Raw genomic sequence first — 17,420 nt, 5'->3', positions numbered from 1 at the left:
TCGAGCCTAATTATTCTTCATTTCGAGAATTCGAATTTCAAACCCGTCGCAATTAGAAATGAGGGGGCTGTAAGGAACTTCTTCTTCGCGCAGCCGCGCGCGACTCCATGCCTATTAATAAAAGTGTAATTCTTATCTGAGCGAGCTGCGGCGCGCAAGGCCTCGCTCGTCCGCAATCGAAACTGACCCAATTTAACTTCGTCTTTAATCCTCAGCCGTGTAATAAATGTAATTCATTGCGAGATGCGTTTAATTCGTCTAATTTGAGGTAGAGAGACAGAGAGAGAGAGGGAGAGAGAAAAGTTCAATGGATTACCGATAATTCCATTGAAATTCCTCTAGTCGTTATTAGTTGTCCAGCGGATGAGTATTACAATCCCTTATACTATACACTGTGTGTGTGTAAAAGGTATCATATAGCCCCAAAATTGGCGGCGAGGAGGGCGGGCTATGTGCCGCGAGAATCCTGAAAAGGCTCGTTATATGCACCATCGCCAGGAGAGTTTGCCGCAGAGATTACGGCTTATATAATACTCGGTAATAGTGTATAGGACCGAGATATATATTCATAACGATAGCTTCGTTTATGCCGCTCGAGCTCGTACTACTGCGCGCGCTTATCTACTGCACAGCCTATACTACTACATACTATACCTATCCTACTAGTATAGTCTGCGCGCGCGGAGAAATTAAATCAGAATGCGATCTGCGGGCGCGACATGCCTCTGTGTGTCTGCACGTCTGTGTGTGTGCATAGACTAAAGTCCGCAAGTTTCTGCAGTGCGCGAATTCCATATATATATATGATACGAATGCGATTCTGGCTGTGCGATATAATTCGAGCTAGCTCCGGCTGTACGTATACGGGGGCTTTACGTTGCGCGTGCGATGAATCTTTTGCGTTTGAAGATTCGCCGGTACAGAAGTTATTGTGTTTTCGAGCCAATTGCGCAAGCAGGATCGCGATTACTATCTTATCTTTCGTTTCGGCTTTTTATGTGCGCGATACTTTACGCGTCGTCTCGTAATAAAATGCACAACCTGCGTTGAATCAATGTTCGTGATTAGATTAATAAAAAAAGAAGTTGTTTCCAAGGAAAGAAGTAGGATTAGAAATCGTTTGTAAACAAATTGGGCGATCGTGTTTATGAGTCAAATATCCGACGAAGGATATATTTTGTTTCGTGATTATTACCGCTACGAGGCTCTGTTGCGCTAAAGCCGCATTCCCAAAAGAAATAAATATTTCCTTCGGTTATAATTGTAGTCCTATTGTGTATAGTGTATTTCGGTAATTACTGTATTCTCTTCATCATTCAAATAAACCCACCGATTTATTGTAAATGGCGAAACAACATTTTGTATCATTAATAACTGATGCGTTTGCTTCTACTAATGAATTGATTATTGCGTGAGTTCCTTTGACGAAAAAAAAAAAACAAGAAGAAATTAAAAAGTTTCATTCCAGAATCTCGTTAGCGTCGAATCAAAGAACGAAGCAGCTCTGCGAGATTAAAAGAAAAAAATATGAGATCCACGCGAATGCGGCGCGAGCACGTGTAGGTGTATATATATCAATAATACAGCTACACGTATACATAGCATAGCTGCTCTATGCGAGTCGTATAGCACTGCCGCACGCATGGACAACTACAGTATAGCAATACATATAGTTTCTCTCTCTCTCACTGACTGCGGTCTGTTGACACTTTATTGGGTGTACCTAACTCTCTTGCCATTGATATCGCTGCTTTAATACCGTGCGGTAGCTGTCACCCGCGATGATAATGCAACCCTCGCGCATACATAATATACATGTGTATCCCATATATACTGTATGCATAATATTGCCCACGGGTTTCGTTTCATTAGAAACGTTTATCGATTGTTTCGTATGTATAATGTAAGCCCTGGTATATATCTGCGCTCCGTCATACGGCACCTATATATACACGCGCAGCAAAATTGAAACGAGCAATTTGTCGGTTATATTTATAAGGAGAAGATAATTACCTGCTCCTCCTCGGCACGCGCGTACCTATACATATCTAGCCTGTGAGAATGTGTGTACCTTGTATATATACAAAGCTCGAGCTCTCGCGAGCACGCGGCGCACGAGATTGGACAAATAAATAATATAGATTCCAAGTGCACTCGCTGCTGCTGCTTCTGCAGCTCGCAATTTATCATTCGCTGCGAGCAACATATTTACTTATGTGCCACGCGATAAGGGCAGCCACGGGACAATTTCAATTGGCTAATTTTCACGCGTGGGTCGTGCGTGCTCGCGATTTAGAAATATTCGTCGTGTATCTAGGTACGTCAGAGAACAATATCAATGCTGCGAATTTTTCGTTTTATATTAAAGTATTTAGGTCTCGTGGGAGGCATTTATGTACAGTTGAAAAAATTTGTGTACGAAAAATTGTATTCACTTAACGTGGGTTCGAACTTACAAAGGTAACTTCGGCTCATAATTACGAAGGTAATTATGAACGAAGAGAGTATGTTTCTCTTGCGCGAATTTGAGTTTGGTAGAGTATTTTGGCAGTAGAGCCTCGTAGCGGTAAGATTATGAATCAACACATTTTTACTCGATGTTATACTCACTCATGAATACGATCAACTGCTATTTCTTGTGTGATAAAACGTACATTTAATTTCAAAATCTTTTAAAATTCGTGCTTTTCTCCGCAGATGTACCATTTGATTAAATCGAGTATGTATTTACTTCTCTCGAGAAATATTTTGATTGGCTTACTCATTTTTTGTCAGTTCTTTCACTAAAGTGGTTTTCTGCAAACATCACGATATTCTATTAAACTGACCATATCATATGGTTCCATCAATCAAATTAATAATTATAAATACTTTTAAATATATTTAATTTTATCTATTAAATAAAAATTACTCGATTTCAATAGACCAAATCAATCAAGCCATTAAACTAAATATTTATTTCAAACAAATACAATTTTTTTCAACTTTCATTAAATTTTTTTTATCAATCATATTCAATCGATGCAACTCAAACATTTGTCTCGGTATATACGCGTATTTATGCGTGCTCAAAAGCACTGTCAGCGAATAGTGAAGAATAAGACGACGATGACGATGACGACGATGACGAAGAAAAAGAAAAATAGGAAGCAAAAAAAAAGTAACAGTAATGACAACAGAGAGACAGAGAGAGAGAGAGCGTGTACAGATATAAACTGGCTGCTGAGCTCCGCGGCCGCGCGCGCGCATAGCTATGACATTTAATTATGCTATATAAATCGGGCATCCCCTCAATTTGTATAGCTATGACAAGTAGCGTACACAACTGCAGCTTGTGTATATACCCATAGAGATGGATGCGCTATATATACAAGAGGCTGCAATTCCTTATGGAAATGGAAAATCCGGCCTCTCTCTCTCTCGCTCTCTCTCTTCGTGCGGCTACTGACAATCGAGTTTCACGCGCGTTTCATGAGCAGCAGCAACAGCAGCAGCATAAGCCTCGGCCGCGCTCGGCAATGGTAATGCGCCCCGGCCGGTTGCCTCTGCAGTGCAGTATATAGCGTACTACATAAGCTCGCGGGCGAAACGAGAAAAATAAATAAAGCATGAAAATACAGCAGCAGCAGCAGCAGCTCCTCTTCGTTTATGACAAAAAAATAAGTCTCGAGTTGCGGGCGTGCGCGCGCGCTTGCACACTTATATACCCTCTCTGTGCTCTCTTTCTCCACCGGTTGCATAATCTTTTTCTTCTTTTCTTTTTTTTTTTTTTTACCTCGCTCTATCCTCTCTTTTCTATTCCGTGTACTGTCGCTCACTCGTTTATAGATCCGCATAATCTATTTTCCATCTAGCTCGCTCTGATTATTTCTTTCTCTGTGGTCGAGCGAGCTCGTGTCTCTCTCTCTTTCTCTTTCTCTCTCTCCCTTATATTCTGCGGTCTTTCTGCGCTTTGTGCGTCCTCCTCTCTCTCTCTCTGTCTCTCCTCGACAATGCACAAGAGCCGATCGATGCTTACATAGGTGTACACGCCACGTACAGCAGCGCAGCAGCAACGTCGACGAGCGAGCGAGCTTTTGCTACTATCCAACTTGATGATGTTACACGCACACGAGCTTTTATAAGAAAAATCGATTTTACTTTTCTTTTAAAATTATCAGGTTAATGAACTATAGCTCTTCTTCTTCTTCTTTTTTTATCATAAAAGCTCTCCTAGTCTGTTGAAACTCCCGCTTCCCTCACCCCTACGCCGCCGTCCTTTATCGATATGCCCCGTATTAATATACACATAGCATGGACCTTTACACTTTGCGCGACTTTTAAAACTCGTGCGACGTTCGTATATATATATAAACGTGTATATACGTGCATTAAAGGTCACTCCGCGCGCGGCCGATGCTATTACCGCTAGGCTACTACTACGTCAGTGAAAGAGTCACGAGGAGGAAGAAGAAGAAAAAAAAAGGCTACAGTGCACCGAACTAATTGTTATAATACCCAGGCGCTATATGTGTATTAAAGTATACGGTATATATAGAGCTTAGCAGGATGTGTGTAAAAAAAGAAAATATACTTCGTATGTACAGCTGCAACACGTGCACATATTATTATATTGTATATACTATTAACGCTGTTGGTGCGCCACGAGGCGCGAGCTCGAAATATATACAACGCTATAATAATTATGCTATTTTTATGATGGCCAATTGTTTTATCGATCAATTGACCTTAAAAATAAGTCTCGACGCTGCCTTTAAGTACGTGTTTGTGTGCATTGTATGCTGTTCTCGTGCAAGGAAAAAAAAATAAGAAGAAGAAGAAGAAATAGGAAAATAGTAATTCGCTCGTGTTTTATATATCGACGGGCTCTACGGGTGAATTAGTCAATTGATTATTGCTAATGTGCACGCTTGATTTAAAGCGTCACGATACAGAGAGAAGTAGATAGATACACGAGGTATTTCAATGTGGGCGCGATATTGCCAGCAATATATACATGATTCGTTTCGAAGCGCTGCGCAAAGCATTAATATTACAGCATTGATTGTATACACTACGTAAATTTAAGCTTAGGATCAAGCGCGGGGGGGCTCTGCGCCGAGAAAAATGTCAATTTACGGATGGGTATATCCGTGAAAATAAAGGATTAAAAAAGATCATCTGCCCCGCTAGCTCGGTGTTTGTTTACTTTGAAAGATAAACAGAACGTTAAAAAAAATCAAAGCAGCGATTCTCGACTTTTATATTTTCTCGATGCAGCACGACGCAGCGGCAGCAGCGCCCACGAAATTAGATATACGAATCAATGTATCCAGGTCAGTATTCTTTTTTCTTTTTTTTTTTTTACTTTATTTCTTGCTTTCCTCGTTCCCCGCCCATCAATAATATTTAGTCTCCGCGTCGCGCGCGGGCGCGAGATTACAAAAATATATATTTCAGCAGCCTAGACCATTGCCAATTAAATATTGACGGATCTCGCGGACAAACGATATCGGAGCATTACCATAAGTTATTTTCAGTCCATCGGCGGGAAAATATTCATCCGTATAACATTATTTTCCCGCGTACATAAATCGAGAAAATCACGCGTATATATTGTCCCGTAGGAGAAATGAAAATGTATGCGAATGCTGATTTTATATACCTTTGGCGTTAAGTATATTTATCGCTGCGAACGAAGATAACGCGCTGTGTGCGTGCGTATCGAGCGACGTTGCCTCGTGTAGCCGCGCGGGGGTGTACCTATATAGGATATTGTATAGAGTTGCCACCGTTACGTATACACGATATGTATTTCTGACCACGGCTTTGATTTGATTTTGCTTCCTCGATAATGACGTAAATTCGCAATTACGTTTCTATGCTAAGGTTAATGTTAAAACCCTTGACTTTCGCTCGTACATATAACGCAAAAACGCGATCTGCGGATTAGGATTCGACTCGTGAACACGACACCTAAATGGTCATTCGAGCAACAATGACAACAACAAAAAAAAAACGGAGACGATGTCGCATGCGGTACAATCTCTGCATCATATGCATACGCATCGGTAATTGTCGTCTTGCGCGCGTCTTTGCGCGCCTATACATACGTTCGGCCACTTCTCTCTCGTTACGAAACCCGATGCAACTGTACGAGTATAGAGAGAGAAAGATTCGCTCGCGACCAATCGCGATTGCGTTGACGCGTTTACGTTTCGTTAACGCGCTCGCCTGCCTATATTTATAATGAAAAATCAATGCGCGCGCGATATGCGGGGAATTTTAGGTCAGTAATCATTAGGTCGTGCGCGCGCGCGCGGGCTTCATTAAGAGATCATTCGGCCAAAAGCCTCTGTCGTAATATTTCGACGCCGTAAAATATAATACGTTCGCGATCGCGAGAACTCGTGCTATGATAATTAAAGAAAAAATTCAATTTAAAAATCAAAGTTTATTTTTAAAAAGACCGTCCAGACTGTCCATCGGTATAATAGATCGTTGCATTTGCCATTATTATGAAGCAGCTGCTGTCAGCATAATGTTCGAGCTATTTATAAATAATTCATTCGTAGCGTCGTCGTTGCGGCGCTATTAATAAATATAAAAAACTTTATCGCGCGCCGTAATGTATAATGATGATGATGATATTTTATATGCTTTTCGTTAATAATTAATTAATGCCCATCGTAAAATCTCGACTAGTTAGGCGCAGGTTCCATCTAGCACATGATTTCAATTGCGCGCGCGCGATTACGATTTCAAAACAATATGAACCGTTTTTTTTTCTCGTCTACTACGCGCGCACTCGAACAGTCAAATTGTTATCCGTTGGCTATGCATGCGGCAACAAAAAAAAAACGGGCATGCGGGCATTTTTTCGCTCGTTTGTGTCATTATAAAGTCGCACGATTTTTTTAAAAATTTTTTTTACGAGGCTGACTTTTTTCCTTCTCTCTCTCTCTCTCTCTTTCCTCTCTCTTTATTATAAACGCTCGAGGAAGGATAAAAAAAGAATTGTTGTTCTTTATTTTGAATTTATGCGGTGAACGTGTGCGCTAATCTTTTTAGTCACGCCAATAAATTTGTGACTTCTGCTAAAGCGTTCGTATATATATATCGGAAGAAAAAAAAAGAACCGAGTCTCGGGTATGTATACTCTACTTAACAATGTTAAAAATTTTTGAATAAAAATAACTGCATCGTTAAATGTATTTTCGTTCGTATAATCGTACGATATACGTGTTTACGAATTATCGTCGCGAGCTCGTCCGCGTTGAACAATGTGAGAGAAATTACATTTTTCACATAATCGGAATTTTTTCATAACGTATCAGTTCGAGCTATCTTTCGTTTGTTTACAAAGGATGATGAACGTCAATTTAGAAAAAAGAAGCTGACACAAAGAAATGCAATTCTGTACACAAGATGACAAGATGAAAGTATGGATCGAAAATACGTTCGTAGTAGATTCTTCGCTAGGACTCGAAATTGTCCGCAGAATATCGCTTTGTTTGTTGAACAAAATAATTGAGTCGCGTTAACATTATTTATTTCATTCACACGACAGATAATGATCGCACTATATGTGTGTCCGCAACGAGACAATTGAAAAAAAAAAGTACTTCGGATTTTTAAGAGTGCTTTTAAGTTCACTTAAATCAGAAGCTCGTAAAACCTCAGAGCGAATTGGTCGTAAAATGTCTTATTTCTTGACAGACTCATTACTCACGTTGAATCATCATTAGAAAAAAAAAGGAAAAAAGAGCTGCGAGCATTCTCCGCGACACAGCGCGATGTTTAGTCGTGTTTCTACTTGTGAAATTTAACAGTTGAGAATAATTAAATTTGTTACCAAGAGTACACACAGAGAGCGATGTATTTAGCGTCGTAAAACAAGAATAATTAGATGAATTATTATTATCACTATATGCATTATTTTCATCCGGAGAAAATAAAAATGCACGGCTCAACGCTATCACTTTCGCCCTTTGAGAATCGACGCACAGTGGCACACTCATAAATGGGAAAAACTTCACGCGTTAAGTTCAACAGGGCATACGCACTCGCATCGGAATAAAAATGAAAATGTAAAACGCGTTTTCTATCCTCGCTTTCGAGAAAACTAAATTTTTTTATTCCATGAAAGTCTAGTAGTACGGGAATAGAAATAAAACAAAAAAAAAAACGGTCCAAAAACTTTAAAGGTATAAGTTTACCGTTGGGTGGAAAAAAAATATTCAGTCGGAGTAATATTGAAAGAGGAGAAAATAAAAAAAAATTTTTTTCGCTCTTGTAACTGCAGCCGCAGCACAGCAGCGTAGCACGCGCGATCCTTACATCGACGAGCAGAAGCAGCAGCAGCAGCAGCAGTGTTGAGCAGTGTGGCACACAGGGAAAAATCCAAAGGCAAAATATGACGCACGGCGCGTGTAATTGATGAAAGTGTGTGTGTGCGCGCAACGAGCAGAGTATTATATAGTGCATGAGAGTAGCGATGGTACTCAACGGTAAAGAAAAACAATCCAGTCGAAAAATTGCCCAACTTTTCGTTGATTTATAGTGCCGAGGAAAAGTACCCATACACACATCGTTTGGCATGTTTCTCTCCCCCTTTTTTTTATTTTTTTTTATTTTTACGCAGTCAAACCTCGACTAGAGAGAGAGAGAGCATTATGCTTGCCCCCGAGTGAAAAAGCACGATAACACGCGCGCGCGCGCGCGCGCTAAGTTTTTCCAGTGGAGCTTTCAAATGAAAAATAGCTCTCAATGCAGCCGGGCGCGTGTTTTTTAGATACAGCTTTCTCTCTTTTCGAGCTTATAGCCTAGCTAGTATAGTATAATATAGCGTAAAAGAGGCGAAATTCGTCGGTGTGTAGTCGACAGATAAATCTGTCAACGTGCATAAGCGCGAAAATATATAAACAGCATTTCCCAGAATGAAAATGTTACTTTCTCGTGTATCACTCTCGCCGTAAGTCTTTCGATCGCGCATTATTAGATCAACGCAGAATAAAAATTTTGCATGAACAATAACTCACCAGTATGCCCGATGTTCATCGAGGCAAAACTCGCGCGGCGCACAGATCGTCGATCGGACTCGTCGCGCGGCGATATATTAATTATACGCGCGAGCGAGCTTGACACCCGAGAGAAAAGCTCCGTCGTTCTCTCTTTCCGAGGCGGTCAAGTCATCGCGGGGGCAGCCGTCACCGGTTGTATCGCGTTACCAAAATCTATAACGAAATATCTGTTGCACTCACTCACTCGCTCACTCACCCACGCACTCACTCGCGCAAGCACCAGATAACACAGCGGAGATCGAGAGAGAGAGCGATGATCCGCACTCACGCACTCGCGTTTGGCGACGAAGCCACAAGTGTGTGTACGATGTAGTATATATGTTGTAGCTGCACACACACACACTGCGGATGATTAATAGCGGGGACGGGGTTCAAAATCCCCGAGCACGTTGCACGTATACGAATTCGGAATTGGCGCGCTCTCACTCGCGATTTTCACAAATTCATTTCTCATCGGAGCTTGCTAACTGTTGCAGTATTTTATTTGTTTATTTATTTACTTTTTGTATATACTACATAATGCTCATATGCGTAATATGCACCATCCAACTTTTTTTCCTTTCGCACGGGAGATACCACGGGGACTAAAAGAAGAGTAGGAGCAATAGCAGAAGGAGGAAGTACAATAGATCGTCCCGGCTCACGATCGTCGTCGTCGTCGTCGCGTCGATCGACCGACTGCTCTATAGCCGGCGATGTCTCGCGTCGCGTCAACCAGTCGGACGCGCGACGTCAAGCGCACTAAACGAGAAATCCGGGCGTTTGTGCCGCGGAGGCCGGACGATCCAAGGCGCGCGCGTCAGATGTGCATAGTATACGCTGTGCTGCACGTACGTACGTACGTCGACGACGACGACGACGGTGGGCCTGCGCGGCAACGCGAGCGCGGCGCGCGGTTAGAGCTTGACGGTGGCAGGCGGCGCGGCGCGCATAGCGTACATACATACGTACAAATACACACGTACTACGGATCGTGTGCAGTGGTATATATACATGCACAACGCGCGATGCAGCTCCGAGAGTGAGAGAAAGAGAGAGAGACAGACAGACAGACGTACGTATATAGAGGTATATATATATATGTACTGCATTATGCTCTGCATGTGTATTGGAGGCAGAGCTTCGAGGCGGTGCATCGGTGTGCGTAATTATCTTGCATGTATATTACACTGCATACCGCTCTATGTGTGTGGGCATATATATACCTGTACAAAAGAGAGACACACACACTGCGATCTATAGATAGAAAGAGAGAGAGAGAGGATGCGAGCCCAGCTTGTGCAGTACGCCTGCACCGCAACCCCGCTAGCACCACCCACGCGGTGCGATGTGTAGTATGTACACTACGTACCTACCTACCTACAGCCCCCGCGTGTGTGTACTTCTGCTGTACATACTACAAGCTTCGAGCGAAAGAGAGAGACCGAGCAACCTGTCGAATTTTCAGAGCGCGCGTTATTAACATGGCTGTGGCAATTATTGCGCACGTGCGTACACCTATATGTGTCCGCGGTCGTTTCATTTCTATTTTGTTTCATTTTAGTTTCTTTTATTTTTTTAAGCTCTGAATGAACTGGACTTTGGATTTTGATCTAGTTTGTGTCAGAAGGTCGGTATATATCTGTAGGCGTGCGTAAATTCTAAGCCCACGCGGTTGACGGCCGAGCACGCGGTATTTCATTCGGTCATATATATAAGTTTTTATTGTGCTGTATCGATAAGATGTGAAAACGGATGCAGTTGCCGAGCCAACGATTTTGGTCATACACGCATAATATGTATTACTCTGTGAAACTGAGTGATCCGGCCATTCATTTCAGCCGGCATGAAAAACTTGTTCTATTATGATGGTTTATGTGACTCCAAATTACATTAAAATTTTTGAAATCTCTTACTAACCTTTTTTAAAGGCCCCGAGTTGAAATTTTTTCGAAATTTAGAAAAAATGGAAATGATATAAACTTATAAAAAAAATATTTTAAAAATGTCTTAGGGCTTCGGCAGCTTGCTTATATGAATAGAAATATAAAAGTTAAAAATTAATTGAGTGGGATCCGGCTGTCTTTCGTAACTAAAAGACTTACAGAACTTCTATGTAAAGTTATCCAGCATTTATTCGATTTTTTTTCTAGGAAAATCAGTAATCTAATTTTTTCTATTATTATAGGATGATTTAATGCTGAACTGTTTACATTCGTTCACTCAAATTTTCAAGTCAATGTTATTGAATGAAATTCAAATTAGTTCGCTCGACATCGTAACAGACACAGTAGTCGTCAACGAAATTCTGAGCGATTAAGAACATGGATCCCAGTAGTACATTTGATTCTGCTATCAGGTAATTTTCAATTTTAAAATAAAAGATCCCTCGAAATACCTAATTCGATCGAATTTTATACTTTAGAATAAAAAAGGAACCCATCGATACATCGCTCATTGAATATGATGACAATGTGATTGACAAGCCTCCCGATGTTGAAAATTTTCATTTCTCAAGACTTCAGCGAGGATATTCGGTAAGATGTATGATATGGTAAAAATTTTTTATAAAATATATTTTTTTTATAAAATTTTTTATAACGTAACTTCATGTTCGTTGCAGACGCTTCAAGAATGTAACGAAAATCATAATAATGGACTTGACGAAATCAAAGTTGAAATCGAATGTAGGGACGTGAAGCCCGAATTTAATTTATTAGCAGTTACCAAAATTGAGGATTGTACTCAACATCGATTGCAGCACATGATATATAGCGACGACAACACCAGTCAAAACATCATAAAAATAGAAACTGTGAGTAAAATAAAAGAAGAAATCAATTCGAATTTCGAAATTGAACTCGACGAGAGAAACAAAAAGAGCAAAAAGCTCAACAACATCGATAGAGTCAAAACCAACATTGGTATGATGCATAGTGGGGCAGTCCATATATGCAAAACATGCGGAAAGACGTTTAAAAACAAGTTCAATCTGGATAGGCACGTTAAATCAATTCATGATGGTGTTACATATGCATGCAACACGTGTGGAAAGTCATTCACTCGAAAAATTTATCTCAAAACTCACATAGATTCGGTGCATAACGGTGTCACTCATGAATGCGATATTTGTGGAAAGATATTTTCACAAAAAAGTTATCTCAAAATCCACATCGATTCGGTGCACAACGGTGTCACTCCTGAATGTGAAATTTGCGGAAAGAAATTCTCATGTAAGAGTTATCTTAAAGTCCACATCGATATGATGCACAATGGTGTCGCACCTACTTGTGATACATGCAGAAAGAAATTTTCAACGAAAAGCAATCTCAAACAACATATCGATTCGGCGCACTACTGTGTCACTCATGAATGTGATATTTGTGGAAAGAAATTCACACAGAAGGGTTATCTCAAAATCCACATCGATTCGGCGCACAACGGTGTCACTCACGAATGTGATATTTGTGGAAAGATATTTTCACATAAAGGTAATCTCAAACATCACATAAATGCGGTGCATAATGGAATCATACACGCATGCGACAGATGTGATAAGACTTTTAAACGTAAGGATAAGCTGAAGATCCACATCGATTCGGTTCATCAATGTTCGACTCACACTTGTGGAGTATGCGGAAAAAATTTCGGACGAAAAAAAAATCTCATTGCCCACAAGGATATGGCACATCGTTCTCGTGCAACTACCCAATAAATATGTAAAATGTATATTTAATTGTGTAAAAAATGACAATTTGATATTTTGTATATTGATTCAGATTTCTAAAAGTTTAACAATTTTCATTTATTACAAATGAGAATACGAATATGAATTTTTGCTATCTTATGTTATCTCAATACTCAAAAACAACGCCCAATTTTTGAAAAAAAATTAATAAATTTTTTAATCTAAATATTATAGAAAACAGGCATTTTCAGCGAGCTGCGCGCACATAAAGTTTACCCCGTATCCGGTCACGTTAACAAAAATCTAAAAACTCGCGCTTTATGTGCATGTGACATCATCATACGTGTCATCTATCCAAATCCAAAGATTGATTAAAGCGCATTTATTTCGTTAAACCTTCATTATTTTTAAAAATAAAAATAACAAAAATATAAATATAATATAGAGAAAAATAGAGATAGGAGTGTGAGTTCCGAGGTATATTTTTCTTTTTTGTGGATGTTTCTCCTCATATATCTCACAACGCGTGAACGAATTATGCGCCTGAATGAATGATACTTTTGTTGCAATTTTGCCGTAGTTCAGCCATTCCTATATAGAGATACTTACCCGCAGTCAAAAGCATAAGAGGATCAACATATCAACAGATGAGCTAACACCTTCCCAGGATCTTTTCGCCAATTGTGAAAAAAGATAAGAATCAGACTAATTACGTGAATGATAGAATTATAGTCATTTTGATAAAAAAAGGATTCGATTATGATAATAAATGTAAATTTCAAGAAAAATTTCATTTGAATTTTAAACAATCCAAGACGGTGCAAATATTTCATAAAAGAATTCAAACCAAATTGTCTTATAAATATAATTTGTGTCATAAAACTTATGAAAAAGGAACGAGTCTAGTAACATATATCAACGGAACATGCAACAGCATCAGACAACACGAATGTGGAATTTGTCACAAATTATATTCGTCGATAGGTCACCTCAAAACTCATATAAATACAGTACATAATTGGAGAAAACCATTTGAATTTTGGATTTGTCACAAATCATTCAAGCAAAAAGGTAATCTTAAAACTCACATAAATTCAGTTCATGATCACAGCAGGACCTTCGACTGTGAGCTTTGTCACAAATCATTTGCCTACCAGCATACATTAAAACGTCACATAAATACAGTACATAATCGTAACAAACCCTTTGAGTGTGAGATTTGCCACAAATCATTTGGACAAAAGGAACACCTTAGTATACACATAAGTGCAGTACATGAACGTGTTAAACCTTTCGAGTGTGAAATTTGTCACAAATCATTTGGTCGCAATGGTTACCTCAAATCTCACATAAATGCAATACATAATCGGAGCAAACCTTTCAAATGTGACATTTGTCAAAAATCATTTGGACGAAAAGGTGGCCTCGCAATTCACATAAATGCAGTACATGATCGGAGCAAACCCTTCAAATGTGACATTTGTCAAAAATCATTTGGACAAAAAAGTTATCTTAAAATTCACATAAAGACAGTGCACAAAGCCAGCCAATCCTTTGTATGTGATATTCGTCACCAGTCATATGGTTGCAAGGGATACTTTCAAATCTCATATAATGAAATTACATAATTCTAGCAAAAACTAGGAGCATATGAGAGTTGCCCGGAGACATCCAAACACCCTGAAGACTTCTGCAATCATTCTATGTAATTTTTGAAAAATATTTAACAATAAAGTATTTCAAATTTCTATTAATTTTGTTGCATCTACGAAAACTTTTCTACTCTTCTGTATAACATAAACTAAATGAAAAACTTTATTTCCCCAGCATCCCTTCCTTATATTGGTATAAGTGAATAAAAAATGCTGGCTTCGAAGCACGAGTTATTCTCAAATACTTATCGCCCAACAACTCCCACATTTGATTTCCGAGCATGCGAAAGATTGATAAACTGCAATCTTCGACAAAACAGCTCCACAAGTAGGGGTAATTCAGCTCACCCGATGCAAGGGTATATATTCCTTACTCAATTTGGAGAGGTACTATTTTACAATTATTGTGCGACTCTAATCAATTGCGTACCATAAATACATATTCTCATCGCATTATCTGTAGTAAAAAGACAGAACGCCACCTTCCTCCATTATTTTCGATGTCGAGTTTGTGACACCCAGATTCGTACTAGGAGAATCGGAATAGATCCAGCGGCACCGGCGAATACGCGAGAAAGTTTCTTCCCCAAAAAAATATTGATACATAATTCCGATGAGATTTTTACTTTCACGTATACTCAACTTTCGTGTTTTGTAGCACCCTAGCTTGTTTTTTCACTTCACGTTCCTTCATCTTTATTAGTTAAAATTTCGCTATGAAAATTAACTAATACGCGATTTTAATTATTTTGAAACTCCGGTGAAAATTTCAGCTGAATCCGTTCGATATTTCCCGAGATTTTTGTCCAGTAGTATCGAAAAGTAAAGCATCTTAAAGTTATTTTTCACCCTACAAAACCACTTGGGCATCATTTTTTAAATTATAAATATTCTTGAGTATCAAAAAAAGTTTCTTATGGAAGAAAAAATTGAAAATCCTAGTGTTGTTACCCCTTAATTTTTCACGCCAAAGGAGCTATATAAATTGCGCTCGATCATCAATTTATTTCGCGCTACTGCCGTATTATTGCATCGACTTGTTTTTTTTCTCGCGAGCGTAAAAGCTCGCGTCGCACGTTTATGCGAGATCTCGACGGAGTACCCGGGACACGGAAAACCGATGTAAAAAAAAAGTTGAAGTAAAAGAGAAAAAAAGAAATCCACGCTATACGAAAGTGATCGAGGATGCTACGTACACGTGCACGTGTGTACACGCGCGCAACTGTAACACAACAGGCGACGAATTATCGAGCTTTTTGTTCGCGCCTCGCGAGAATAGTGCATGTACGCGCGAGAAAATTCACGTAGCGCGACGACGTTGTACTTATACATCTACGGAAGAGAAAAATTGTAACTCGCTGCGAAACTTCGACGTCGCTGTGTACATGGCAAGCAGAAAAAGTCCGATATACATGTAGTGTGTGCTATACGTGTAAGTTGGATAACCGATAAGGCATCGAAGCACTGATAAAAGTTAGTCTCGCGGCACATATATTATATCGATATTATACATGCATTCGATCCCGATGTGGAGTAATGCATAAGTGTCTCGCGCGCGCGCACGGAAGAATAATCGAGTGCACTTGTTTCATGCAAATTTGCTTGCTAAACTCGCGAGACTGGCGCACTCGAAGGGAAATATTAAAAAAAAAAAAAAATCGTCGTTGAAAACGCGCGCACACACGTAAGCGCACACACGACCGCAAAAGCTCGTCGACGGACAATTGGCTTTGGGAGCTTGGCGGCGAGTAGAAGCAGCAGCAGCAAAGACAAAGTGTGCACTCCGCTTTCGAGCGAAGGAATCAAGGGAAGAAGTTTTGTAGATCGTGTGTTTGGAGAGAAGACGAGGGTGGGAGGCAGCGGGGGGGTAGGGTGAAATTTCCTCTGGAAGCAGCGGAACGTCACGTAGCTCGTGTGTGCAAGCTCGAGTCGCTCGCGAGTAAAGTCCGACGAACAAGCGCACAAACTTGATTCGCGTTCCCGTATACGCGTTAGAGAGACTCGAGCGAGAAAGTACGCGGTTATATACATATCGGAGTGCTTCGGACGAGCACCGAGCTATAACACACTCGAGCTTGCGATAGATATATACAAATAAGTTTACACGTACCACGCACGCACGCGTCTGCGGTCTCGTAAAGTTTGTGTGTATCGCGCGAACAAAAATCCACCCCGTGTATATATAATACACGTTTACCTATACTATAAATCGTATATTATGTGACGTAATGCTATTAAAGTAATCGCGAGCTGGCTGGGCGATAATTGCCTACACATAAGTACCCGCTTGATCCATGTCACGCATATATATATTATAGCTTTACACATACTCAAACGCAAACATAAAAGGGTTATTAGTCGCGCGTGCGACGCCGCGTGACACGCTTTTGGAGCGCGACTAATTAATATGGATTAGCTGATAATCGCAAGCCAAAAACACGCGCTTTATTACGTATTGTACGCGCGAGCTTTCGTAATGCGAATGGATTATTGCGTGCGCGGGTTCGCGGATAGCTTTTTAATTTTTCGCAGGCGAAACAGCTTGAAGAGCAGTATTGGTTTTTGGAAAATATAATTTGCACGAAAAATCAATCGACTGACTGTAAAGCGTCGACGCTCGAAAGAAGAAATTGATCAAAGTCCAATCGGCTATTAGGCGTTTAAATGACCGATGAATGCAGGTGGTTGACGCACGAGCTCCGTATATATGTACACATGATTGTCGCCCCTGCGCGTATACTACACACGGTACACGTGCGAGTGACAGCGGAATTTTCAATTTGAGTTACTCGATCGTGTATGAAGAGAGAATGAGAGAGAGATAGACGAGCGAGTCGATGATGAAGGCGCGTCGTACTACACTGTGTACGTTTTCGAGAGCAATTTTAATAATTAAAGCTATACACACTCGTGCTCGATGATGTTAATACAATGTAATATCAACAAAGCCAGATTGATCGATGAAAATGAAAGTTAACAAACCAATACATTAAAGGGTACGAATGAAAACAGTTAATTGTAAAAAAATTTTAAATCTTT

The 17,420-nt window shown here is 40.0% G+C and overlaps 2 protein-coding genes across 4 annotated transcripts in view; one reads left to right on the top strand and one right to left on the bottom strand.

Moving 5' to 3' along the window:
• LOC106651783 (octopamine receptor Oamb-like) overlaps nt 1–9,718 on the bottom strand; it is a 60,644-nt gene extending 50,926 nt beyond the window's left edge. For all 3 annotated transcript variants that reach the window (XM_023459399.1, XM_023459402.1, XM_023459404.1), the window contains exon 1: nt 9,021–9,718. The gene's annotated coding sequence lies outside the window, so the exon portion shown is untranslated. The remainder of the gene's footprint in view (nt 1–9,020) is intronic.
• Nucleotides 9,719–11,296: 1,578 nt separating this feature from the next.
• On the top strand, nt 11,297–12,934 carry LOC106651879 (zinc finger protein OZF-like). Its single transcript, XM_014370570.2, has 3 exons — nt 11,297–11,400; nt 11,467–11,578; nt 11,665–12,934. Exons 1-3 carry the CDS (start codon nt 11,366–11,368, stop codon nt 12,754–12,756), a joined length of 1,239 nt encoding a protein of 412 aa, XP_014226056.2. The 5' UTR covers nt 11,297–11,365; the 3' UTR covers nt 12,757–12,934.
• Nucleotides 12,935–17,420: the final 4,486 nt, after the last annotated feature.

The sequence above is a fragment of the Trichogramma pretiosum genome, unplaced genomic scaffold (genome assembly GCF_000599845.2).
Source record: "Trichogramma pretiosum strain Unisexual culture from Peru unplaced genomic scaffold, Tpre_2.0 scaffold124, whole genome shotgun sequence".
Taxonomy (NCBI): Eukaryota; Metazoa; Arthropoda; class Insecta; order Hymenoptera; family Trichogrammatidae; genus Trichogramma; species Trichogramma pretiosum.
Note: the sequence above shows the minus strand (reverse complement) of the source record. Positions and strands in the feature narration are given on the sequence as shown.

What these genes read in the sequence shown, in the direction of transcription:
- LOC106651879 (XM_014370570.2), top strand. Translation starts at nt 11,366, where the DNA reads ATGGATCCCAGTAGTACATTTGATTCTGCTATCAG. An exon ending in ACATTTGATTCTGCTATCAG is followed by an intron (nt 11,401 to 11,466) that starts GTAATTTTCAAT and finishes TTTATACTTTAG; the next exon opens with AATAAAAAAGGAACCCATCG. An exon ending in GACTTCAGCGAGGATATTCG is followed by an intron (nt 11,579 to 11,664) that starts GTAAGATGTATG and finishes TGTTCGTTGCAG; the next exon opens with ACGCTTCAAGAATGTAACGA.